General features: G+C 38.1%; 2 protein-coding genes across 4 annotated transcripts in view; one reads left to right on the top strand and one right to left on the bottom strand.

Moving 5' to 3' along the window:
* The first annotated feature begins 2,410 nt into the window (after positions 1-2,410).
* On the top strand, positions 2,411-5,268 carry LOC149837552 (pentatricopeptide repeat-containing protein At2g20540-like). The gene is made up of 4 exons (XM_090008061.1): positions 2,411-2,562; positions 3,308-3,443; positions 3,853-5,106; positions 5,170-5,268. Exons 1-4 carry the CDS (start codon positions 2,411-2,413, stop codon positions 5,266-5,268), a joined length of 1,641 nt encoding a protein of 546 aa, XP_089864187.1.
* A 1,780-nt stretch (positions 5,269-7,048) lies between these two features.
* The window catches only part of LACS8 (AMP-dependent synthetase and ligase family protein), a 94,305-nt gene continuing 74,747 nt past the window's right edge, over positions 7,049-26,606 (bottom strand). For 2 of the 3 annotated variants that reach the window (XM_090006115.1, XM_090006116.1), the window contains 11 exons: positions 24,015-24,625; positions 23,567-23,647; positions 22,378-22,650; positions 21,352-21,483; positions 21,089-21,262; positions 20,780-21,009; positions 20,279-20,396; positions 19,356-19,487; positions 19,134-19,268; positions 18,837-19,043; positions 7,049-7,357 (listed from right to left, as the gene is read on the bottom strand). In XM_090006115.1, coding sequence (XP_089862241.1) covers positions 7,193-7,357; positions 18,837-19,043; positions 19,134-19,268; positions 19,356-19,487; positions 20,279-20,396; positions 20,780-21,009; positions 21,089-21,262; positions 21,352-21,483; positions 22,378-22,650; positions 23,567-23,647; positions 24,015-24,512 — 2,145 coding nt within the window. In that variant the 5' untranslated portion in view covers positions 24,513-24,625 and the 3' untranslated portion in view covers positions 7,049-7,192. The remainder of the gene's footprint in view (positions 7,358-18,836; positions 19,044-19,133; positions 19,269-19,355; positions 19,488-20,278; positions 20,397-20,779; positions 21,010-21,088; positions 21,263-21,351; positions 21,484-22,377; positions 22,651-23,566; positions 23,648-24,014; positions 24,626-26,606) is intronic. The other variant, XM_090006117.1, reaches the window with a different exon arrangement.

The following is a 26,606-nucleotide window of genomic DNA, read 5'->3' as shown; positions in this document are numbered from 1 at the left end:
TTGGTTGACTCTGACTGATTGGGGTTCGGGATGACCTAGGGGTTAAAATGGTAATTTTCCTAGTGAAAATGGGTAAAGTGATGATTTTCTGAAACTGACTCGGGGTTTGACTCCTACACTGACCTAACAGGGTTGGCACTGCACGAGGAGGGTTGTCTGAAATGAATGTTGAAATTTTGGGGTGTTTACAATAGGATACCTTAAGAAGGTGTTTGATGCACGAGTGCCACTATACTACCTGGGCTGGTCACCCAGAATAACAAAGGACCTTAGCAGTGTTAGAACGTGCATTCTACTGGCCGCAGATGCGCGATGATGTAGATCCTTTTGTTTCAACTTGCTTGATTTGTCAACAAGACAAGGCCATCAATCAATGACCCGGTGGACTACTGGATCCCCTACCTATGCCAAGTCGTCTGTAGGAGTGCATAACCATGGATTTCATTATGAGCTTGCCAAAAGCACAACACTGCCGTTCTATCTATGTGATTATGGACAGGTTTTTGAAGTATGTTACCTTTGTGCCTGCCCCTGCCCCTGCCACCTGCTTAACTGTCAACATCGCAAAGTTGTTCATGTGGAATGTAATCAAGCATTGAGAAATTTAAGAGAGCATTATCAATGATCGTGATGCACACTTTACTGGCAAGTTTTGGCGAGAAGTGTTTCGCTTGATGGAGATAAACTTATATTTCAACACAAGCTTTCACCCCCAAATCGACGGACAAGCAAAAAGGATCAATGGCATGTTGGAGGAATACCTGCAGCACTTTGTTAGTGCCAACTAAAAGGATTTGGTTGATCTACTTGATGCAGCTCAATTCGGCTATAACCTCTAAAAAAGCGAGTCATCCGGCCATAGTCTATTCGAAGTTGCAACCGGACAACAGCCGCATACTCTGTACTCCCTTATGCAAGGATGTGGCAAAGTTCCTTATGCATACCAGTTCGTCTGGAACTGGCAAGATCAGACAGAGTTAACGAAGGCATACCTAAACAAGGCGACCAAGCGCATGAAAAAATGGGCAGATGAGAAGCGTTGTCTAACAAAATTTCGTGTTGGAGACAAGGTGTTGGCCAAGCTCTTTTTCGATCATACAACTATCTTTCGGGGCTACTATTGAGGCCTTATTTGCAAGTATGATGGTTTATTCACCATTATCAAGCGCGTGGAAAACTTGGCATACTGGCTGGACTTGCCAAGAAACTTTCAAGTGCATCTGGTATTCCACATATGCAACTTGAAGCCATCTATGAAGATAAGGTGATCCTCAACGAAGAATGTCTGAACGTACTCCCATCTTGTAGTAGGCACCCTCAACAGTCAGTGTACCAAACAGAGAACCAAAAGTCATTCTGAACCATTCCAACAATTATTTAGGAAAAGTTAAAAAGTACTTAGTGCAGTGGAAGGGATTGCCAGAATGTGAAACCACCTGGGAGAAGGTCAGCGGCATGTTTCAGCATCGACAGCTTGTAAAAGACTACCATGAACAATTGGTGTCGATGACGGCACCAACTTAGGTGGGGGAGTGTGTTCCGGATCACTATATTTTTTGCCTTTTTGTTCCTATGTATATACCTCTTTGGCACTCTCGAATGCCCCACAAGGCCTTATGGCTTAAGAACTCCATGTATTCGGACCCTCTCTTTCTTTCTTGATGTACTTTGCTTTCAAGTATCTATAAAGAAGTTTTTTGCATCTTTACCTCTTTGCTCTTTTTGTGATTGTGCCACGTACTCTTGCTTTCGCTCATGTGCGTGTGTTGTGCATTGCTTATGCACTTAAAAAGCTTGCCTTCGGTGTTTGCGATTACTCGAAGCTACGTTGCGAGAGGCTTCGCTTTTAAGCCCATGACAGTAGGAGCCCTCCACTATGCCACCATGACACAATCAACTATTTCATTTGCAGTTAATAGAGTTTGTCAATACATGCATGCTCTCATTGATGTTTCAGGAAACGTATCCTTCGATATCTGAAAGGAACCCTTGAATATGACATAGTTGTCTCAGCAACAAAAGAACTGAATATTTATGCCTTCTCATATACAGACGACTGGGCAGGATGTCCTAATAATAGAAAATCTACAAGAGGGTACTCTATCCTTGTTAGCCTAATCCTAGTTTGATGGAGCTCCAAAAAGCAAGCCACAGTTTCAGGATCAAGTACCGAGTCTGAATATTGAGCTCTTGCTAATGCCACAACATAAATAATGTGAATTCAAAACATTCTTGAAGAACTTGGAGTATATTCTAAGGCTCCACCTACTTTGTGGTGTGATAACGTTGGAGCTTCATATTTTGCAGCTCATCCAATGTTCTACAGTACATCGAAATCGATATACATTTTGTTAAAGAAAGAATAGTAAGAGGTCAACTTCAAGTAAAATATATATCGTCCAAAAATCCAATGGCGGACATTTTTGCCAGGCCTATCTCTACTGAACGATTCAAGCATTTGTGTGACAAGCTCAATGTTACTGTAGCCTTGTTGAACTTGCGGGGGGCTGTTGATAAGGATAAACAGGTAGCGACTGAGGTAGCTCGTGATAAGTTTGACAGGTTAGCTCCTAAGCAATCTCAAACTAACTGGAGGAGGTTATCGTGGTTCAGCAGGAAGTTATTAGAAATCAAATGGCTACCGTGAAAGCCTACCTAACGCTACCTAATTGTAAGAAACTCCTCCAAAATATCAAGTCTTGCCTTGTATTATGATGTACCTTATTTATATGAATGGATGTATCGGCACATCTCTCAAGAGAGAAAATTCTTGAGAGTGAGTTCCGTGGATGTAGGTTCAGATACCGAACCACATAATTCTCTGTGTGATCTTGTTAGTGTGATTTGATTTTGATTTCTTTTTCCCACGTTATGCTCTTATGATTTTTGGGATTTTTGTAAAAACTATGGAGATTTTTTTGTTTTTCTTTTCATTGTTGAACTGAGTTTTGGCATGGTGAAGACAATAGAGGCGGCAGCCATGGTAGAGAAGTTGCTCCACCACCGACCCGCTCCCCTCTCTCTCATTTTAGTAACATTTTTCATTATATTTTTCTCACAAGTAAAAATTTTTCATTTAAAAAAATTATCATATCAAAACTTATCATAGGCAAAAAAAAAAAATCTATGAGAAATTTTCTTGCTTCCAAACGACCCTAAAAATATAACTTTCCAGGCCAAAAATTCACTTGAAGTGGGTCTAGTTATTTTGAACATTAAACATCTGGGTTTTAAAAAAAACAATTATTTTGAACATTAAACATCGGTGTTTTAAAAAACAATCTCTTTGAAAAAAACTTGGTTGCAGATGGAATGCAGGACGGAATGCACAAAAGGTTGAGAATGGAAAGCCTGAAGGGGACTTCCTAGCTAAGAGTTGGGCCAAGTTGTTCCAGTCCTCAAATATGCAGCCTGCCACTAGAGTTTCTTATTCAATCTTCATCGTATTACTGCTCATTATGCCAGCTTCCATTCTTTGCATTCTCTGCTTAGTATCAAATATTTGTTAAAATGCCTCAAATGACTTGGCCACATATCTATTCCAAGTGTGTTGCCAAATTTCTTCTTAAACTCTCCTTTTCCGTCCATCACCACCTCCAAAAAAGATGCCATCTATCCACTAATGCTACTTACAGACCGGCGTTACAGGATCTCCTGATGACCCACAAAACCACATCCGAATTGAAACAAATTCATGCCAACATAATAGCTTCTGGTCTCTCTAACAACCATTTCATTATGTCCAAGCTTCTACAAGCATGTGGTCTTGATTATTCCCTGCTCATTTTCAACCATTTAGATAGCCCACCAACTTTTATTTGGAACACCATGATTCGGAATCTTGTTGATCAGAATTCCCCAAACCTGGCCTTCACTTTCTATGTGAGATTGTTGGGGGGAGGAGAGAAGCCCAATAAATACACTTTTCCTTCTTTGATCAAAGCATGTGTTGACCTCTCAGCATTTCTGGAAGGGATTCAGTTGCACTGTCATATTGTTAAGCTTCACCATGATCATGATGAGTACTTGTACGGCTCCCTCATCCGCATGTATTGTAGCTTTGGCGATATGGTTTCAGGTCACAAGGCGTTTGACGAAATGCCTCATAGAAACGTGGTTTCCTGGACCTCTTTGCTCTGTGGGTACGTTGAAAATGGAGACCTGGAAGGTGGTAGAGAAGTGTTTGATGAAATGCCTCAGAGAGATGTTGTTGCATGGAGTGCAATGATTTCTGGTTGCGTGCATAGAGAGAGATTCAGAGAAGCATTGAGTGTGTTTGCTGAGATGCAAGCTGAGGGTAGGAAGCCAAATGAAGGAGTGTTGGTAGGAGTTGTTTCTGCTTGTGCTAGTTTGAGAGCTTTGGACTATGGGAAATGGTTTCATTCGTATGTTGGTAAGTTGGGTTTTGGGTGGAGCGTGAATATAATGACCGCACTGGTGGATATGTATGCTAAATGTGGGGTGATCGGTGATGGTATCAGAGTGTTTGACGAAATGCCTCAAAGAACTTTAATGTCATGGAATGTCATGGTGACAGGGTTGGCTATGCACGGGCAGGCCAAGAGTGCTCTTGGGCTATACTCAAGGATGCTAAGGCTCGGGATCAGGCCTGATGGAGTTACTTTTTTGGGACTTTTGGATGCCTGTAGTCATGTAGGGCTGGTGGTTGATGGCATTAAATTGTTTGAAGGGATGACTTGTGTTTACTTCATTGAGCCTCGGTTGGAGCATTTTGGCTGCATGGTTGATCTTCTTTCCCGTTCTGGGCTTGTACATGAGGCCAGCAAGCTTGTTGAGGGCATGCCGGTTAAGCCAGATGCACGCATGTGGGGTGCGTTGCTTGCTGGTTGTAGAAACCATGGCGATATTGACTACGCTGAGTGCATAGCCAAGCAAGCAGTGGACTCTGAACCAGATCATGCTGGTCGCTACATGCTCTTGTCGAACGTTTACACACTGACAGGGAGATGGAATGATGCTGTCCAAATAAGGGAGTTGATGGCGAGAAGAGGGGTGAAAGCAAGGCCTGGTTGTAGTTCAATTGTGGTGCAAGGTTATAGCCGTGAAGCAAATGTAGTTGATGACTTTAGAAAAACTGCTAAAGAGGTGCATAATCTTAATGAAAGCAAGATATTATGTTATAGCATTTTGGCCTTTCTGTCTTTCCAGAAACAACTACAAACCATTTTTAGACAGCGAATCTATTGGGACCAAAGTGACAATTTTAAAAAGGCAATTATCGACTACCAATTTCTTATGGGATCTTGAAAATTTTCAATTTATTTATGTTTTTTATCAGGAAAAAATAAACATCTAAAAATTAAAATATAAGAAAATGTTACATTGCTGATAAAACATAATTTTAAAATATTTTCAATTAAAACAAAAAAAAGATCATGATCTTTTCAAATTATCTTGGTGTTTTAAACGTTTAAAGGGGTGACAAAATGCGACATTGTTGGAGTACCTTTAAAATGTCGCAATATTTACCACTATGATGGGGACTCAAACTGGGATTCAGTTGAATCAATTTGGTTGCACTGGCACACTGCAATGTACGCTGTAGCAAGGCTGTACTTTGTGCAAATTGGTTAGAAAACTCGCAGTTGCTCAAACTTAGACTAGTTTGGTTGAAATCCTTTGAGATTTGCTTCTATTTATTGAGTTCTAAAGCCAGGGACCAATGGCAATCAATGTAATAGAGTTTAGGTCCATTACTTGAACAAATGCACCCAAGGCAAGTTTGACTAATTACTTGAACAACCCTCAGTAGACTCAGCTAATCCAGGACCATCACTTGAACCAACTTACCCGAGCCTACAGAGGTTTGCCCCAAGTAATTGAGCTTAGGTCATCCTATTTTGACTTAAAAAAATTATATTTGGTTTTATTTAATATATTTTTTGACATGTAGAAAACTACACAAACATGCACACCCCGAACGAGACCCAGTGGCCCAGTCATCCCCAATATCATCCTTTATATATATATATATATATATATATATATATATATATATATATATATATATACACTAGAAGAAACCACCCCAGGCGCAAAGACCTAACCATGCTGGCTCAGCGTGCTGAAGTTATGATAGCTGTCCATGTCAGCATAACAGGATTTGAACCTAGACTACACGTAAAATATCATTCTTATAGTTATCTCAGGATTTCCCCCTTTTGGGGGGGACAGTAGGGAGAACCCCCCTGCCCCCCTTACAATGGCTGGACTCCGATTGATAAAACCCTTGAAGCCCCATCCCTTCCCACCGGGGAGAAAACTCAGCTTTGACCTTGCAGCATGGAGGTTTTGAACTTGTGATGTTCCGTCAACTTGGTGACATTGGCAACTCGCTCCTACCAGATGAGCAGAGCCCTTGTGGGCATATCCCAAGATTTCATTGTTGCAAGATGACACGTGATTTACATGGTCAGTTTAGATGAATATCAGCATATAAATAACCAGAATCGGACTTGTGAACATGAATTTTCAGCGATTGAAAAAATCAATGGCCATAAAAATACCAACAAAAAATTATTTAAAAAATCAGTTTTTTTTCATCGAAAAAGAACAATAGAAGGATCAGCTCTTAATAGACAACCATGCTGAATCCATCCACATGGTCAGGTGACTCGGTTCTGATTGAAAGAACTTCACAATGAGATCCTAAGCTAGGCATGACCATAGGAATGAGTTTGGAGACAACCGGCCCCATTCCCAAACAACACACCCAAGATTTAGTTTATATTTTAAGCACGTTTCTTAGTTTATCACAAAATGTTTCCTTGCCCAAAAAATCTCAGGACCAAGATTTGTGTGATCGTGTCCCTTGACGTCAAGCGACAAAAGGACCATTAAGTAAACCTCGAGTACCAATCCTGAGTTAGGTCGACATTGATACCTCAAGAACCTCGAGATTCAGTTCTTGGATCCGTTCTCTTGGAATCAAACTTTATGCAAGAAACCTTGTTTTAACGCACATAACCTGCGATGGTATGTTTTAACGCACATAACCTGCGATGGTATTCAACAAGGAACACGCAAATGCATGAAAGTCGGATGCATTTTATTATATATCTGTACCACCAACGGCCACTACTTGCACACAAACTTTACAACCCTGGTCAATTTATCTTCCAAAAACAGAGTGAGATCTAGAAACATTCGTGGGGTGAAGCCTTATATGGGCTCAGTTATACAGCTTTTGCAGATCTTCTTTGAACTTGGACCTCAAATTCTCCCTCTTCAACTTCAAGGCGGCAGTGACCAATCCAGATTCTGGAGTCCAAGGATCTGGCAAAAGCTTGATTTTCGCTGGAATTTCAAACTTGACAAGTTTTGCAGCCCTTGCTACCTACGACACCATGAGAAAAGAAAATTCAAGATCTTGAAAACAAGGTACCAACTACATCACATGAACATGGGCACATGTTTCTGCGCAGCCATCCCTGTTTCAGCTGGAACTCACAACATAGACATCAGCAATCCAAATCCTTCTCACTGAATATTCGCTGTAACATAACTTCAAAGAAGGCACTAAAACTATTAACTCTTCTAAAACTTGAGAGCATTTTGATCATAACATAACTTCAAAGAAGACACTAAAACTATTAACTCTTCTGAAACTTGAGAGCATTTTGATCATCCAGTAGTACAGAACTGGCAAACGTATATGAGACACCAAATATAAGAGCTTAATCCGCCAATCAATGCTTCACCAAGGATACGCAAATTAAAGCAGCTTGAGAAATGTACAAGAAATTTTGATTGGTTTTTCATTCACTTGCTCAGAAAAATTGGCTGAGGAAAAACACAAATGATTGAATGAGAAGCACAGAGATCCTTAAAGGTAGTATAGGAGCTCCCAGGTTCAAGCCAAGGGTGCTGCTCAGCCCCTTTCTGTTCCATATTCTGCTACTGCTAGGGTACAACCCTCCGGCAGAATGCAGATTGGCTCTTTCTTGATCGCATAAAAAGGCATCTTAATGCTTAGAAATAATGTAGGAAGGGAATAATGGATCTCTACCTTTCACTTCAAGGTAAGATGACACTCATATACATTTCATCCTTGACTAAATACATGCACATGGTGTAATGTCGTGTGTTTTTCTATTATTTTAAATTCTGAGATTTCAGAAAATTTGGCTAAGTATTTTGAAAGTCGATATAAAAACTTCAATTTTAGGTGGCGTCAGCTAAGTCTGGGAGTGACCCATTGACAAGACTTAAACGAGGCAAATAAGATTTGGTAAAACTTTTTATTTTTGACCTTTAAAATCGAGCAAAATTTGGGTTAAATTTAGGCGAAAATCAGGTAATATATCATTAGATGCGTTTCAGAATTCTGAAAACATTGATATTTTGTTTTTTTTAATTTGAGCCACGGTTGGCCTGAAAATCGCATTTTTTCAAAAATGGCCTTCCTCGACGTGATCAGTTCTGAATTGAATCGAATCAAATCCAATCCATTTGATCCAAGTTAATATGGATCTAGACCCAATCCAAGACACATATTAATTATGATCTAGTCTAGGTTGAGATTCATATGGATTTGGATCTTTGATTCGGATCTGAAATCCAAGCCCATCTAATTTAAACTTTTAAATTCAATATAAAAGTTAAATTGAGTGAAATTTTAGGTTAAAAAAAAACTCATAAGGGGGGAGATACCCTCTCGAACATTCTGAAATTTTATTATTTAATAAATAAATAATACAATATTAGTCATTAATAAATTACAAATCTTACTTTCTGGATAAGGGAAAATTTTCACATTTGGTAGAACTCTACCTAGATAGGAGTTCTAGATAGATCCCAAATTAGTTAAAAAAGAAAAAATAAAATAAAATAAATGATAACAAGAGAATAAATAGGATTTAGTTAGAGAGAAAGATAGAGTTCTATATTTGGTAGAACTTTATCCTCTATAGAAAGACTCTACCCCGTCACCCTCTCTTTAGAAGGCAAAAAAAAATAAATTAAAAAGGGTCTAACTCGTGCCTCTCTCTAGATTTTGCTTTCTAGAGAGAGAAGGAAGGGAAAAGAAAGAAAGAGAAAAAAAAGAGAAGAGAGGAAAAGGAAAGAAAAGAAGGAGAAGAAGAAGGAAAGGAACCCTTTCCATTCCGATCGTCCGACCAACACTTTTTCGGTCTTTTTCCATCTTCGATCGAAGGTACAGGTTCATTCGAACGGAGAGGAATAGCCTAAATCAGGTTTATGTGAAGTTTTTGGTGGAAAAAGAAAGAAAGGAAAAATATGATTTTATGAATATATATATATACACTCTTTTATAAAGAACGATTTTCACTATGTATCAAAAAATTGATTTATACATGTTGATCCCTTGATATCATGCATTGAACATGTAGGGGTTGTTTCATATTCAGATTTGAAAGGCATGTCGATTTTCTGTACATGTATAGCAAAAATACAAATGGATGCAATAAAATCAGATTTTGTTGAACTCGTGTACATACTGTGTGGGTATAAATATTCATCGGTTCAAATCTGCCATGTGTACCTGTGGACAGATATGCTGATTTTCATAGGTGCACAAATCTGGTCCAGATCAGCCAATTTTTTTTTATGCGAATCTTACCAAACCGTGTTCAAGCACACTGATTCAAATCAGATCTGCCGAGTGATGGAACTAGGAAGATCTGGTTCGGATCTACCGTATATATATATATATATATATATATATATATATATATATATATATATATATATATATATATATTTTCTGGACTTCGATTCGGAACTATCCAAGTATATGCACCTGCATTCAAATGTGTTTCAATGCTGCCATATTGAATAGGTTCTTAAGATGCTTACATATTGAATATATTTTTGAGATGGTGTCATATTGAATAGGTTCTTCAGATGCTGTCATATTGAATATGTTCTTAAGTGCTGTCATCTTAAATATGTATTTTCAACATGTTATATTTCTGCATAAAAATAAATTAAATATGAAATTTCAGCATGTTATATTTTTGCATAAACATGCACTAAATATGTATTTCCACTATGTTATATTTCTGCATAAACATGCATGCATAAACACGCATCAAATATGTATTTCCAGCATGTTGTATTTTTACATAAACATGCACCAAATATGTATTTCTAGCATGTTATATTTTTGCATAAACATGCATTAAATATGTATTTTCAACATGTTATATTTCTGCATAAATATGCATCAAATATGTATTTCCAGCAAGTTATCTTCTGCATTTGATTGTTGGTATATATACATGCGCATTTCCAGCATGCTGTCTCTTCCGATTGGAAGCTAGAAAAGCTATGTTTGAGCGACTAACCTTCATATCCGTTATAATGATATTTGGTTGGCCGTGCAAAAACTTGTTGGGGGTTGTTGTAGGGCAGACCAATGCTGCATATTTATGTGCAGCATTGTCCGTTGTCCACTGCCTTTGGGCTGCATGTTCTCTGCATAAGAAACATGCTGCCAAGAACATACTAATGTTGTCCTGTACATCGTGACAACCTAAATATGACTTGGTGGTTAAGTTTTGTATCCTGAGCATGCCTAAATTTGTTACATGAATGGAAAAAATGTTTATTGGTTATGTATGCTCATGCAATTAAATATTATGTTGGCATAGATGTGCATATCATGAACACAGAATTTCGAAAGTTATTTTGATGTCGCATTAACATGATCACGTGCATGTTTGGATGTAATGCATAAGCATTTGTTAGTATGTGTTGAGAATAGGTGGTTTTAAGTAAATAGGTGGTTTTAAGTTAAGTCGTTTTATATATTAGAGGCTATTTGAATTTTTTATTTTATAGTAGGCTTAAATGTAACTACTCTTTTCAGCCTCTCTCTATATAATATAGAGAGAATCCCTAATCACGATTAAGAACTATTACTTGCAGCCATCTCTCTCTCTCTCTCTCTCTCTCTCTCTCTCTCTCTCTCTCTCTCTCTCTCTCTCTCTACCTAGGGTTCGGTGCCTTCATTACTTCCGCAACATGGTATCAGAGCCTACGATCCTAGGAGCGTGATCTACACCAGGAGCGTGACCTACATCAGGAGCGTGATCTGCTGCAACGATCTCGAACCAGGTGTGGATTTATTTTTTTTTAGATCTGATGACAGATCTGGCCCAGATCTGTTATCAGATCTAATGATCAACGTGGGAGTGCTCTTCAGGTCTGGCAGCAGTAACCCCCTTCTCTTGATCGAGATCTGCTGGTTTTTTTTTGGATTTAGCAGCTGATAACATTGTTTACCTTCGTATGGCTATCGTGCCCCTGTCGTGATTTGATTACCTTCGTATGGTTGGTTGTCCTTTGAAGAAATGAACTTCTTGTTTGTTAGCAGTCGTGATTTACAGCATGCTGTCGTGATTGTCGTGATTACTGTGATTCTTCAGGCTGTCGTTAATCTATTTACTTTTGTGATTGCACTGCTGGCGTGACTACAACATCTATCTTTATTTTTTTGTCGTGATCAGTAGAAACAGCAAGTTGGTTTTATCTACTGTGATGAAAATTATCAGTTGTGTTGTTGTCGAGGGAGTCTGTGTGGAGGATAGATGCTGGTCGTCGGTTATGGCTGATGCGTGATTGACTCATATGTGTGTGCAGTTGTTCAATATTCATGTGTGTGGGCTGCTGTCCACTACTGTAGCAGAAATTGCAGGCTTGACTCCCTGCTGTACTGGGAAAATACTCTTCTTGTGGCCTGATGTACCTTGTTGTCGTTGGCTTTTTTTTTTTAACAGCTGCTGGGTTGTTGTGTGAGTGGAACACAAGTTATGAAATATGTCCCTGCTGAAACAAAAGTATATTTTTTAGTATGGCTGAAACTTCAAAATGTGATTCCAAATTGGAACATATTGGAGAATATAAAGCATTTGCCAATCCTTTTTCGTACGGGTATTCTGTAAGATTGAATGAAACCAACTATGCCAGATGGTCCAGAACGTTTATGATGTCGGTATCTGGTCATCGTCGAAAACATATTTTGTTGGAAGATGGACCCACTGAAAAATTGGGAAAATATGTTACTTGGGATGAAGATAATGACATAGTTATGTCATTGATCATGAATAGTGTCGAACCCCATATTGCAGATGGATTGATTTACTATAATACAGCCTATGTCACATGGGTGCGGGTGCGGGTGCGACACGAGTGCGGCGCAATTTTAAAAATTTTGGACACGGGGACTCGGCTATATATATATATATATATATATATATATATATATATATATATATATATATATATATATATATATATATATATCCAGTGTGTGCATATGTCTATATAAATTTTGGACTCGGCTCGTGACTCTTCCAAGTTGTCTCAGATCCTGAACTAACTGAGTTAAAATAGTAGTATAACTGGGTTAGAACCAAACTAGGCTGAGTTTATCATTGACTCAGCCGAGTCTTAGCTACCATGGGAATAAAACATCATCAAGATATTAATTAAAAGCATTAACTAAAAGCATGTTCTGGTAAATGCATTAAATATCTTTTGCTAAAATTCATAACATTAATTAAAAGCTTTTAATTTTTCAAAGCTAGATTTGAAAAAGAGAGAGAGAGAGAGAGAGAGAGATCTCGGTGGATGAGAAAGTGTTGCTACTCGTGGATGAGAATTTATTAGCTTTTATAAGAGAGAGAACTTGGTGGATGAAAAGTGTTGGTACTCGTGGATGAGAATTTATTAGCTTTTAAGATTGAGAGAGAGAATTAAATGATAATATTTAAGAATAATTTTTTTTTCTGGGCCTAATGTTTAAGACTCATGCTATATATTTTTTTTTAAAATATATAAAAAGATCTTTTTTTTTGTTTTTTGTACTAAAAATGGACATTTTTGGAATCGGTCAACGTTGACCGAGTCCAAAATTAAGACGGACTCGGCCTGGACTCGTTGACCGAGTCCGACTCGGCGTTGACCGAGTCCAGGCTGTGTCCGAGGCCGCACCCGTGTCGGCACCCGTGTCGGAGCGTGTCGACTCGGGTGCGGCACCTCCCTAGCCGAGTCCGTGTGACATAGAATACAGCCAAACTAATGTGGGACAATCTTCGTGATACATACTCACAAGAAACGAATGTAAGTCGTGTCCTACAAGTCGAACAGGAGATATATAATTTGCAGCAGGGAGATCAGACCTTAGCCCAGTACTACGACTCTGTCAAAGCTGCGTTTGAAAGACTTAATGCTCACAGGCCTCTGTGTTGCTCGAAGCAGAAGGATCATCAAGAACAAACCATGGTTGCTCGTTTTCTTACCGGTCTCTCTTCAGATTTTTCTGTTGCAAAAGTTCAAATGTTGACTGGATCAGATGTTCCTACTCTTGCTGATGCATACAATCGTCTGAGTAGACTAGCTATCTCTCTTCCACAATCTCAGTCTGTGACTCAGTCATCTGCCCTTGTTGTCTCATCCGGTTATGGGCGTGGAAATATTCAGAATATCAGAGGACGAGGTCGTGGACGTGGTATGGGAGGCAGAGAAAAGCTTCAATGCACATTCTGTGGAAAATCTGGACATTTAGAAGATCGCTGCTGGGATAAGCATGGTCGGCCAACCTCTTCTTCATCAAAGTTATATTCTCCTAAAGCAAATGTGACTACTACCGAGACAACAAATGTACAAAAGAATATCGCTGACAATGAAAGTAGTATCACCCTTAGTCGTGTGGAATATGATGAGCTGATAGCTCTTCGACCTTTGAGTTTCACTCCTCCTGTAGCTGGTGTTGCATATTCAACAGGAAATCATCTTCATCCGACTAATAGTAAGTGGGTTATTGACTCTGGTGCATCCAGACATTTGTGTGGAAATTCACGTGTTTTTTCAGATCTAAAGGATATCAAGGCTCAGCTTTGAGTCTCCTTAGCCGATGGGAGCTCCTCCCCGGTTGTTGGTCAGGGAAATATTTCTATATCCTCCTCATTACAGTTGAAAAATGCTCTTCATGCTCCAAAATTTCCTCAAAGTTTACTCTCTGTTAGTTGCCTTATAAAAGAACAAAACTGTAGAGTAATATTTGATCCAATGGGTTGTCATTTTCAGGATTTGCTGACGGGGAAGAAGATTGGTGGAAGCTATGAAGAAAATGGAATTTACTACCTACATCATCCAATGGGTAATGTTCATGCTGCAGTGGAACAATCATTCAGTCCTATTCAGTGGCATCGTCGTCTTGGTCATCCCTCATTGTCAAAGCTTCGGTCGGTCTTTCCTCAGATTCCTTCCACCACATCGCTTCAGTGTGAAGCATGTCAATTGGGCAAGCATCATCGAAGTTCGTTCCCTTCGAGTCAGAGTCAGTCTAGTAATAAAGTTTTTGAACTTCTTCATGCAGATGTATGGGGTCCTAGTAAGATTCCTACTAGGACTCAGTGTCGTTATTATCTTGTTATTGTTGATGATTTCTCTAAGTTATCATGGGTTTTTTTAATAAAAGAACGATCTGAAGTTCCAAGTATTATTAAATCCCTAATTCTTGAAATAAGAACTCAGTTTGACTCTATTGTCAAGATTGTTCGCACTGATAATGCTCTCGAGTTTAAATCAAAAGGTCTGTTACAATTTTACCAAGATCATGGCATCCAACCCCAAACTTTCTGTGCCTATTCATCTCAACAAAATGGGGTGGCTGAGCGAAAACATCGGCACCTACTTGATGTTGCCAGGACCATTATGATTCAATCCAATGTTCCTGTGTTATATTGGGGTGATGCGATTACCACTGCTTGCTATCTGATCAACCGCATGCCTTCGTCTTCTGTGGGTGATCACATTCCATTACATATCCTAAAACCTAATGCTCCACTTTTTTCCTTATCACCAAAAATATTTGGATGTGTTTGTTTTGTACACAAACTTGGCCCTGACCGTGATAAATTAGCCGCTCAAGCTACAAAATGTATATTTATCGGTTATCCCAAAAATCAAAAGGGCTATCGATGTTATGATCCTATTTCTCGCCGAGAGTATGTCAGTGCGGATGTATCTTTCCTGGAATCCTCTCCATATTACTCTATTTCCGGTTCCCCGCTGCAGGTTGATCCAACTGAGTCTTTTCCATTACCTATACCTCCTTTTCTTTTGGAATCTGCGCCCTCATTACCGAACCAAACTTTATCCTCCTCCAGATTTAATAATCCTCCATTGGTATATGTGCGTAGAGCTCCACTTCCGCAAGAGCCTTCATCTTCTTCTTCTCCTGAGGTAAGTTCTACTGACAATCGTGATCTTCAGGATGATGATAACAGGCCTATTGCTCTATGAAAGGGGACAAGACAATGTACCTTATATCCCATATCTCATTGTGTCTCCCATGCCAGAATTGGACATCAGATGAAGTCTTTTATTTCAGCCTTATCTGAAGAAACTATTCCTCTGAACTATCAACAGGCCGAACTTGATAATCGCTGGAAGCAGGCTATGCAAGAAGAAATGACAGCTTTAGTATCTTAGCATACCTGGGATCTAGTCGATTCCCCAGAAGGTGCTGACATTGTTGGATGTAAATGGGTATATACAATAAAGTACAAAGTTGATGGTTCTATTGAAAGGTACAAGGCCAGATTAGTCGCGAAAGAGTATACTCAGACATATGGAATTGACTTCTTTGAAACTTTTTCTCCTGTTGCACGGATGGGTACCATCCGTCTTGTTCTCTCAGTAGCTGTTCAGCATGGTTGGAGCTTGTACCAGTTAGATGTGAAAAATGCATTTCTATATGAGGATCTATCTGAGACCGTTTACATGCAACAACCTCCAGGATTCGAAGTTGAGGGGGAGTGTCAGAAGGTGTGTAGATTGAGAAAGGCGATTTATGGCCTGAAACAAAGTCCTCGTGCATGGTTTCAAAAATTGTTTGAAGTGATGTCACGTTTTGGCTTTAATAGATCAGCAGCAGATCATACACTTTTTATAAAGAAAACTAGCTCTGGCATAGTTGTTATGGTGGTATATGTGGATGACATCATTCTTACAGGAAATGATGTGAAAGCTATTGAAGCCACAAAGGCTCATCTTCAAAAACACTTTGTTACAAAATACCTTGGTTCACTCAGGTATTTTCTGGGTATAGAAGTTGCCAGGAGCCGTGAAGGGATGGTTTTGTCTCAACGGAAATATGTTCTTGACTTATTAAAGGAAACAGGAATGTTGGGAGCTAAACCAGCAAATATTCCCATGGACCATAAAGTTCAGATGTTTGAAGAAGGATCAAAACTGGTTGATAGCAAGAGCTATCGTTCCCTAGTAGGGAAGCTACTGTATGTAACTGTGACTAGGCCGGATATTGCTTTAGCTGTAAGCAAAGTTAGTCAGTTTATGGACAAACCAACTGAGGTACACTGAAATGCAGCTATTATGATTCTCAGATACCTAAAATCTTCTCCTAGAAAGGGGTTATTGTTCAAAAAAAGTGGAAATCTGGAGATAGTGGCCTATTTTGATGCTGACTATGCAGGATCTGTAGTGGATAGAAAATCTACCACAGGTTTCTGTGTTTTTCTGGGAGACAACTTGATCTCTTGGAAAAGTAAGAAACAAAATGTTGTTTCTAGGTCAAGTGCAAAATCTGAATATCGGGCTATGGCCCAAACAGCTGCTGAATTGATATGGGTTCGTACTATTCTTAATGATCTTCAGGTGAAAGTTTCTTCTCCCATGACCATGATGTGTGATAATAAAGCGGCAACATATATAGCGAACAATCCTGTATTTCATGAGAGAACAAAGCACATTGAGGTTGATTGCCACTATGTAAGAGATATGGTTCAAGCTGGTCATATCACTACCAAATACCTAAAGTCTGAAGACCAAGTTGCAGATATGTTTACAAAACCTCTTGCTAGACCAAATTTCTCAAAATGTTGTGACAAGCTGAGCATGATTGATATCTATGCTCCAGCTTGAGGGGGAGTGTTGAGAATAGGTGGTTTTAAGTAAATAGGTGGTTTTAAGTTAAGTCGTTTTATATATTAGAGGCTATTTGAATTTTTGATTTTATAGTAGGCTTAAATGTAACTACTCTTTTCAGCCTCTCTCTATTTAATATATAGAGAAGCCCTAATCACGATTAAGAAGATCTATTACTTGCAGCCGTCTCTCTCTCTCTCTCTCTCTCTCTCTCTCTCTCTCTCTCTCTCTCTCTCTCTCTCTCTCTCTCGTCTCTCTCTCTCTTTCCCTCTATCTCTCTCTACCTAGGGTTCGGTGCCTTCATTACTTCCGCAATAGTATGCATATGCAATTTGTGTTGTACGTACATTCTTATGATGTATGAATGGATATATATTGTGGACATGTTTCAATAGTTGTGTGTGTGCATGTTCACTGAGAATTTTGCTTAAGATGCATTAGTGGTCAGATATGAGCCACCATAGGTCATATGGGCCAGGAGCATGTGTTGCTCCAAGATTAGTGTTTATGCATTGCAAAATTCACTCTTGAAATTATTGACTTTCTAAATTAATTGCACTGTTAAAATTGTAGCGGGCTAGGCCCCGAGTTGTGTTTTGCATGTTTATTTGCAAAACAATTCTTTTGTAAATAATTTGACTTTTATTAAAAATATAAAAGAGATAAACAGTGTAATTAATATTTTTTCTTTTTCGATGTACCTTCTACAGTGTGAGAATCTTGGATGGCAATTTTAAAAAAACCATGAGGATACTAAAACTCCGTGTACGTTTGTGCCCCTGAACCCGATAGGGTGGTTCACCTTCCGGCTACGGTTTTATGGAGTTTTCAGTCACTTTTCTTTGGGGTGGTGTTGTAGACACAACTGTTGTTATTGGTATACCAAGAAAGTGGCATCAGTTGATGTTGATTTACCTGATGTCCCGACATTAAATGTTGATTTCTAATGTTTTGATGGATGATGTTGATTCTTGATATCGGTCGAGGAACAAATATTTAACCTAGTAATAAAATACAAATTGTATGTAAGCTACCACTAAGAACCTAACTTCGACTTCAAAAGTTGTGCCCGTTTTGAGTATCCGCAAGTTTAATAAAAAGTGAAAGTAAACTTGTCTGCATTTAATAGAGACATGTATGCAAAAGAGAACTCTGATAATAATTTAATAAATTATTCATGCATGTGTATTGGAATTATGCATATTTACTGTTCTGCATTAGTTCATGCATTCTTACTTGTTCTGTTTCATGTGAAAAGTTATTGCATAATACTTGCTTTTAAGTGCTAGAATAGGAAATGATTTATGAGATTGTTGTTATATTTTCTCTGAATACTTGCATGAATTTGATTTATGCTTCTTCTTTTTTGCCTATTTGGATTTTTATAGAAATTCGCATAAAGAATCTTTGATTCTTACCCAGTAGTTCGAATGTTTTTCTCAGGACCTGGAGCTCAGTGATGGGGATGTCTGCCACAGGGAGCCTGCGAAATCACGTGACTAGTTTTGATGTTTTCTGGACAGTGTGGCTTTAGGTTTCATTTTATTCCTGTTCTATGACATTTTATTGGTTAATAAAGTTAGTTATTTGATTGGTTGATTCAATGTAAAGATTACTTGTGGTTTGAAAGTTGTTAAGTCTGTGAAGCCCCGGATCCTTGGGTTTTGGTTTCCGCAATTGTTTCTTTTCATCGGGGATGAGTTAGGGTTGTTACACATGGAGACATGCCACACTTAGGAAGGTCTTTCCCAAACACCATACAATTGGCAAATTTTCACAGCAGAGGGCGCATATGAGAAAAAAGCAAGTAGATCTATCAAGGGGCCATTACTAAAAATAGGCCATGGATGAAAACATGTATATATAGATATAATATAACATATGTCTCAAGTACTAACCTTTGCAAGAGATTTCTGAATTTCCTCAATGGTTTCTTTCTTGTCACATAGATCTGTGAAGTCCTTGTACTCGATCCCCGAACTCTGAGCCCACTTCTCAATTGAAGCGTGTGAGGGAACTATCAGGGCAACACAGTAATTATGGAAAGGATCCACATGTACCATGATGTTGTCAATGTAGTCGCATGATGATAATGCTGCCTCAACCTACAAGAACAGATGCAGTGATCAATCTATTGGACAAAATAACAAAGAAAAAAACATATATAAGAAATTTTAACTAATGGCTTTAAATACCTTCCCAAGAGAAACATATTCTCCGTGTGGAAGTTTCACTATGTCCTTCTTTCTATCAATGATCTCAAGGCAACCATCAGGATGAAATTGGCCTATATCACCAGTGTAAAACCAACTCATGCCCTTCTCATCTACCTAGGTTTGGAGAAACATCAGGCTAGTAGTCGTCGTACTTTGTATGAGCATGAACAGAAATCAAGGTCAAAATTTGAAAGTTTCTACCTTGTAAACTTCAGCAGTTTTTGCTTCATTTTTATAATAACCTGGAGTCACACTAAATCCACCGATGGCAATCTCCCCTCGAGGCATTGGTTTATCAGATATTGTATATCCACCATCTTCCCAGGAGACAAGCTGCATATCAAATTGAATTGGAATTCAGCATCGTGAGCAAAAAAATACTAATATTTTGCAACTTTAAATTTCACTTCTTAACAACATCCAAGGATCTCAAAAGCGGCAAAAGAACCCAATATGTAATGCCATAGCAACCTAAATAGGGTCTAAACCATAGCCCCAGTATCAGTCTCAGCAATATCTCAACAAGGGTTTTTCTTGGAAGAATTTGAAAAAAAAGTGGGTTAAAGGGGCAACATATTAGCAATGTCCAAAATATATCACAATAAAATATTGAAAATTTTAAAATTAAAAAAAAAATCATAAAATGCCATGATAAAAAACACAATAGTTTCAAAAATATTGATATTCCGAAATCATGGTATTTTCCAGTTTTTTACTGGCTTTCTTGGAAAACTTTTAATAGTGTGTTATTTTCAGATATCACAGATAACCATTACATGGTCTAAGCAAATGGAACAGCTTGAAACAATGCATGAGCTTCAAACGCTTTGCTTTAAATATAAAATGAGATTACGTGCCTCAAAAACTCAAGTAACTAGAACAATCTCTATTGCTTGAGCAAAAAAATAAAATGGGACTGACGTGGCTGGTTTGAGAAGGGAGGGAGATTAGAAAAAGAAAAGGTCTCACTAAAATAAATATAAAATGAGTTCATGGAAGGTTGTTAAGACTCATAACTGATCAGAAGCCTTTCATGAGTTTGAAATGATAGCTTATATGATCACCTACTCCTGAGGGATTCATCAGAAACAACAATACTTGCTTTTTCTTGAAAGATGTGTTACCTTAATAAAACAACAAGGTAAAGGTGGACCAACACGACCCACTGAGACATCGTCCCATTCAGAAAAAGTTGCACCAGCACATGTCTCTGTTAACCCATAACCTTGACCTATTGGAGCCCTGAAGAGTTAAACCACATTAGTTTCTATAAAAATGCAATTGCTTGTGGAAATAAGTAAAAGCCAATACAATCAAAGCATCATGGAGAACAAGAAAACTTTACCAAACCAATAAAACTCAAGTGCATCATATTGCCCAGATCAGCAAAAGCACTCACGATGACAGAAATCAAACATTCATAGAAACCAAACCCCTATAATTTGACAAAAAATTCTTGGGAGTTTGATGATTAAGAATCACCGTAACATGATTCATTGAAATGAGGCATGGTCACTAAAAGTTGCTACTATAAAAGTTATATAGTTGTTTCAGCCAGTGTTAAGCTTATTTCATACCGGTACAATATTTAATTTCAAATATAGAAATGATAAAAAGAGATTTACCCGACACAGATGTTGATAAACCTTTGGGTATCTCCAGACAAAGGAGCACCGCCACAAAGCATAAAACGAATACGTCCCCCAAGAACAGATCTTATCTTTTTAAATACAATGACATCCCAGAAAAGCTTTTCTAGACCGGATGCACCAAACCAACTTCCTTCAATAGCAGCAAATCGACGTCTATATGCAGTATCAAAGAATTTCTTTGATAAGCCACCTTTCTCTGCAACCTAATAATTATGAATGATGAGTCAGTTCTAATTTTCCAATTAATGGCGAATCTTTACAAATACTAGTCAGTAAGTAAACCTTTTTCAGTACTGCCTCCCGGACACGATCTAGAATTGCTGGCACTGCTGCCATAAGTGTGGGCTGTAATGCAGATGCATCCCCTTGTGATCCTTTCATGATTTTATTTGATGAATCAGTTAATGTCAAAGCTGTACCATAGCCTACTGCAGTACCTGCAATCATCATCACCACCTAGAAAAGCAAAGAAGATTCACATATTAAATTTATATACAATTGTGAAACCATACAATCAGAAAAGAAAAACTTATGTACATAATAACCTCAGCTGCCAGTTCTAGAACATGTGCCAGGGGCAAATAAGCCAAGTAAACATCCTTAGGACCTATTCCTGGAACTATGGTCAAGACAGCTGCTACAGTTGCAACTATGTTACCATGAGTCATCATGACTCCCTACAGTATCAGATAAAAGACCAAGTTAGTATTTTAGAAAAAGAAAAACAAGCTACGGTTTATAAGATCTCAGCTCAGCCCTTTGTTAAGAGAGAACACAATCCAGGAAGATGACAAACCATGATTTGTACTCCAGGATTCTCATGCAAAATATCGAATCAAAAGTGAAAAAAGCAGCAGTACAAGTACAGATTTTCACTTACAATATACCCACTCAAAGTTTGCATAGGAATAATCATCAATGATATCAAATATGTTTGAAGTTCGAACAGTAAGAAATCAACAAGAAAATAAGACAGCAAAGATGAATATCAAAATGCTTCGACATTCATGCATAGAGACATGTTGACATGCTTTTTTTAGACACTCCCAGTATATAATCTTGCTTTCCATGGAAATGCATCAACAATAGATAAGAGATTGACTAGCAGAATAAGTGGCAGTTTGAGATTTTGATGAGCTCCTGAAAAGTAGTCTCACTTGAGAGATATTATCTGCAATGGAATAGCCTTCCCCTCACACACGCTACCTTTCTTCATCTTGTCAATAGGTCCACATTAATCATAAACTGCTTTAAATGACCAACATGAATACGCTCACATTTTAAATGGCAATTAGGAACATCAAATCCCATGAGGACTAGCGTAGAATAGCCATTTGAGAGGAGTATTTTAAAGAAAAGAAAGACAATTTTATCTTACATCTACCAGAAAAAAGCCAACCTGGTTAAACCAGACCAGTGGTGTAGATTTAAATTTTCAAGTATCAACTATCATAGTCACAATCATCATTAAGCATTTTGCTTAACTATCAAACAAACCAAACTTGCAGAGATGCAAATTGGAACAAGGAGGAAGAACTAAACTTTTTAAAAGTCATTATGCCTCTCCTTACCTTAGGTAGGCCAGTACTGCCACTGGTATACATAATCACCGCAATGTCAGAACTTTGAGGTAGTCTAGCCTCAGCAGCATTTTGTTTCCCCAACCTTTGAACTTCAGAAAAGGATGAAACTTTAAACTTTGATAGCTTTTCTGATAAATCAGAAGTGAATTCAGCCCCTTCATCTTCCATGTAAACAATAGATTTAACTGAATCTAGCTGTTCACTTATTGCAGCCAACTTTTTTAATTGCTTGAAATCACAGATCAGAGTTGAAACCTCTGTCTGTCAAGAAGAAAAATATTTGAGTTAGATAGGTACATCATATTTCTAAAAAATGACCCCTTGTTAAAATAACTCTATGTTTTTATTAACAAACAAACTCAATACAGGGAAAGATATTTTCCAGGCTCCTGATATTCAAAAGAATACACTTGTTTGCTTGTTCTTCCTTTGCCAAACATCATCATCATCATCATCCAAGAAAAGGACAGCAACTACAGTTTCTAGGCCTGAGATTTATTCTAGCAATTGGACCAGTGCAATTTTTGGGGGTTAGACCATGCTCACCTTTTTCTAGCCATTCCAAATAAGGATCTAGAAGTGGTTTTATCCAATAACAAACCATTCTGTGAAATCCAACAGTGTAACTAGACACACTGCAAGTACTTGACCAACCAGCTTCATGTCTTTGTACAATATGCAGCTGTATTTGCTTAAACCCTGGTACCCATGTATCTAAGATAATCTTATACTTTCTGCTTTTTTACCTCACTGATTAAGCAAATAGTTATGCAAGTTAACATCAAAAATTTTGTTTTACCATCTAAACCTATACATTTCAGTTGCCAAAAAAAAAGAATTCCAATTACCTATATGTTGCTACATTGAACAATTAGGATGATCAAGTATACAAGAAATAGTGGAAAAGGCAACAAATAATCACAAATTTAACAAAGAAGTATAAGGAGTACAGGAGACTCGTTTAAGCATTTAAAGTTTCAGGGGAGACAGGTACCAAGCAGACAATGCAAATAGCACTCATTTGAGTATGTTAACAGAAATAACAAAGACCGATCTAAAACAAAAAGGTAAAGATTGTGAAACAATGTTCACAAACAAAGACCAATATAGAAAAAAGGTAAATATTGCTAATACAAGCACACAGAGAATATGATTAGGAAATGTGAGAAGTTCATACCTCATTCAGTGAGTGGATAAGAGCTGCCTCACCCAAAGAAGCATACACTGTAACCACTGTTATATTCTGACGAAAGCATCCCTATTAAAAGAAAGAGATTATCTATATATCACTCACCAGGAGAAGAAAATAAACAGAGTAAAAATAAAAAATCACATTTCAAATGAAGCCCTTTTCACCGACGTGTCTTACAAAAGTATGTGGGGACTACCATCAACAGTGTTTCCCTGAACTTGACCTTAAAAAACTTTCCAACTTGAATAAACTAAAAAGATGCACTGCTGCTACAATGAATATCAATGTGGGAGGCAACTCAAAACATATCTAATCATAAACATTTGTAATGACTTTTTTCCAGACCTCATGGTCCAGCAAACTATTAATGAAAACACACAATGCTAGACAGGAGAAATAAATGATTTTTTCAAAGGTCAGCTAAGGAAGATACCTGCAAGGCAATGAACCATTCGGCTCTAGTTTCAGCAAAAATTGCTGCACGGTCCTCTGTATTGTGGCCCAATTTGATTAAACCTGATGCAAAATCAGAAGCATGTTCAAACGCTTCAGTAAAGCTAAGCCACTTATAGTCACTGAGTTGTAGTTTCTCAAGAGTCCTCCCATCACTGGTTCTCATTGTTTCCGTTTTAATAATCTTCCTTGTCCCCAAAAAGTGGCTGCTGGCATGTTTTTTACAAGATTGTTCAAATAGAACTGCAAGATTGGAGGCACCCTCCCATGGCACCTCAACCAAGGAAGGAAATCTCTCGTTGCGTACGGTAAAACCAGGCTCTCCACCAGCATCAACTAGTACTCCTCTTTGTTTACCCTTTTTCTTTCCACTTGACATGATAGAAAATAATATGGGTAAAACAATGCCTAGGACAAGAGCAACCAAGGTTCCAGATAACCAGGGGCTCTGGATCAACTTGTAACCTTCATCAACCATATTGTATATCAGTTGGCTGCTAATTCACTGAGATAGAACCCTCGACGTGCCTGGTGTTAGGTTCAGATAGAAGAAATTTTTGATGGTGTGCCACAAACAATCCCAGGAGAGAACTGTGATTTGTAGGAAAAAAGTATTCAGAAGCTTAAGTTAGATCACCAAAAAGATGAACAAAGGGAAAGGAGAGAAAAATATTATCTCAAAAGGTATCCAATATAGACAAACTAGTAAGACCATTATACTAAAGATACGATTTTGTTAGCCAAGATGCAATACATATGAAACTCTACTACGCGAAGTCAGAGGTTCACTGTATAATTTGAAAACTTATTAGAATACCAAGTAATACGAGAATTACCCTAAAAAAGATAAGTGACATGGATGTGCAATAAAAGAAAACCTCATCAATACTAATAAAAAGAAAATAGAAACCAACGAGTCAACGACTAACATATCCATAAAGAAAAAGAAATTTTGCATGAAAAGTATCTCAAAGTATATGCTAAAGAAAAATGTATATTTGTTTTCTCTATGTCCAAGCAGATAGAGTTCAAACTCAATTTGGATAGAGCAGAACAAAAAACTAATCAATCTAGGAAATGGGATGAACACCAACCACGCTACCGGGATCCTCTAAAATCTCACTGGCAATCCACTTTCAGAAGTTGGAGAGACATGGTAGAAGTTTCACTGGCTTGATCTTCACTAATATGTTCAGACATAGTGCTTCTTTAATCCATCATATGAAGAGACTGGGACATTATACCACACCTCTTTCCAGGGCTGCAGAATGTGTCGGGTAAGCCTGAGTTTGGTCGGGCCTGTAAACCTATGTTTGGCCAGGCTCAGCTTGTTTAAGCTTGGACACGGCTTCTCCCACTTTGAATGTGAACTGAGCTTGAGCACCAAGCCGAGGCTCATCTATGAAAACCAGCCGAGAGCACAAACCGAGGCTTTGTTAATGTACAGCAAGTTTAGCTTGGTTAAGCTCGTTTAATAGGGTCATGCATGTCTTGTTATTACCCAAAAGCCATGTCATACTACCACTTCACTTAGCATGTGTATCCTGTGTCGACATTAAACGATGCCCGAACACTTCATGGACACTCCAAAATATTTCATGGACACAGTCAAACCAGTTTCACACACAGTCAACATTGTGTCATTAACTTTATGTATTTCCCTTTACAATCTTATTTACTAACATTTAATTGAGTTCTTTTTCTTTTAACATTTGGCACTAATTACATTATATTTCAACTTTTACTGGTTTCATTTTATTTTCTTCGATAGGCAAGCTGGAGTTAGGCAGGTCCTCATTTCATAATTCGATGTTCTTCATTATAGTGGTTTAGAATTGCTTTTTTATACACACATACATACATTATGTGTGTCCGACAATGTCCCTGTGTCCTAATTTTTGAATCATTGTATCATACCAACAGCATTTGCACAATGTCGCGCATCTGTATCCATGTGACATAGCTCAAAGACAAGGAAAAAACAAGGCTCCAACCTAGCAAGTAGGACATTGGCCCTTTGTGCAGGAGGTAACTGGTTCTAATCCTGCCTACTCATCAAATCTGTTCATTTTTTCTAATAAAGTTGCAATCAGCTTGAGCCAAGCTGAGGTTGAATTTTACTCCTCTTAAATGAGTCTATCGCTTCAGGCATGTCAAGGATGCATGAACTTACGTTGGTGATATCTGCATAGCCAAAACTGTACATTCCATAACCCCAAAATAACACAGCATGTCATGCATTGTTTGCTTTGCAACTATGTAACATATATTCTTCTAACAGGGCATCGCACTCGCACCCAGGCGGGTGAGATACTTGGACACAGCTTCCTTTGTGTTAGGTGAAGCCAACCACACTGAGGTCCATTTCTTTCCAAAAGTAGATTCAGTTAACCCTAATCAAGTCCATTTTTAACTATATTATATATAAATACATAAATGCACACACATACACGTAGTGTTAACTTAAAACTGTTGAAAATTATTTATATATATATACCCTTCCCGCACCCAAGTTTTTTTAAAGTGCCGCATCCGCACCTATGTGACATAGCTTTGCAATAACTACACAAGC

Source organism: Nuphar pumila, chromosome 5, assembly GCF_984573655.1.
Source record: "Nuphar pumila chromosome 5, dmNupPumi1.hap1.1, whole genome shotgun sequence".
Classification (NCBI taxonomy): Eukaryota; Viridiplantae; Streptophyta; class Magnoliopsida; order Nymphaeales; family Nymphaeaceae; genus Nuphar; species Nuphar pumila.
Note: the sequence above shows the minus strand (reverse complement) of the source record. Positions and strands in the feature narration are given on the sequence as shown.

Excerpts from the sequence above, each read along its gene's own strand:
- LOC149837552 (XM_090008061.1), top strand. The coding sequence starts at position 2,411 with ATGGCGGACATTTTTGCCAGGCCTATCTCTACTGAACGATTCAAGCAT. Across the intron at positions 2,563-3,307 it reads GCTCGTGATAAGTTTGACAG|ATGGAATGCAGGACGGAATG; the intron begins GTTAGCTCCTAA and ends ACTTGGTTGCAG. Across the intron at positions 5,107-5,169 it reads TTAGAAAAACTGCTAAAGAG|AAACAACTACAAACCATTTT; the intron begins GTGCATAATCTT and ends CTGTCTTTCCAG.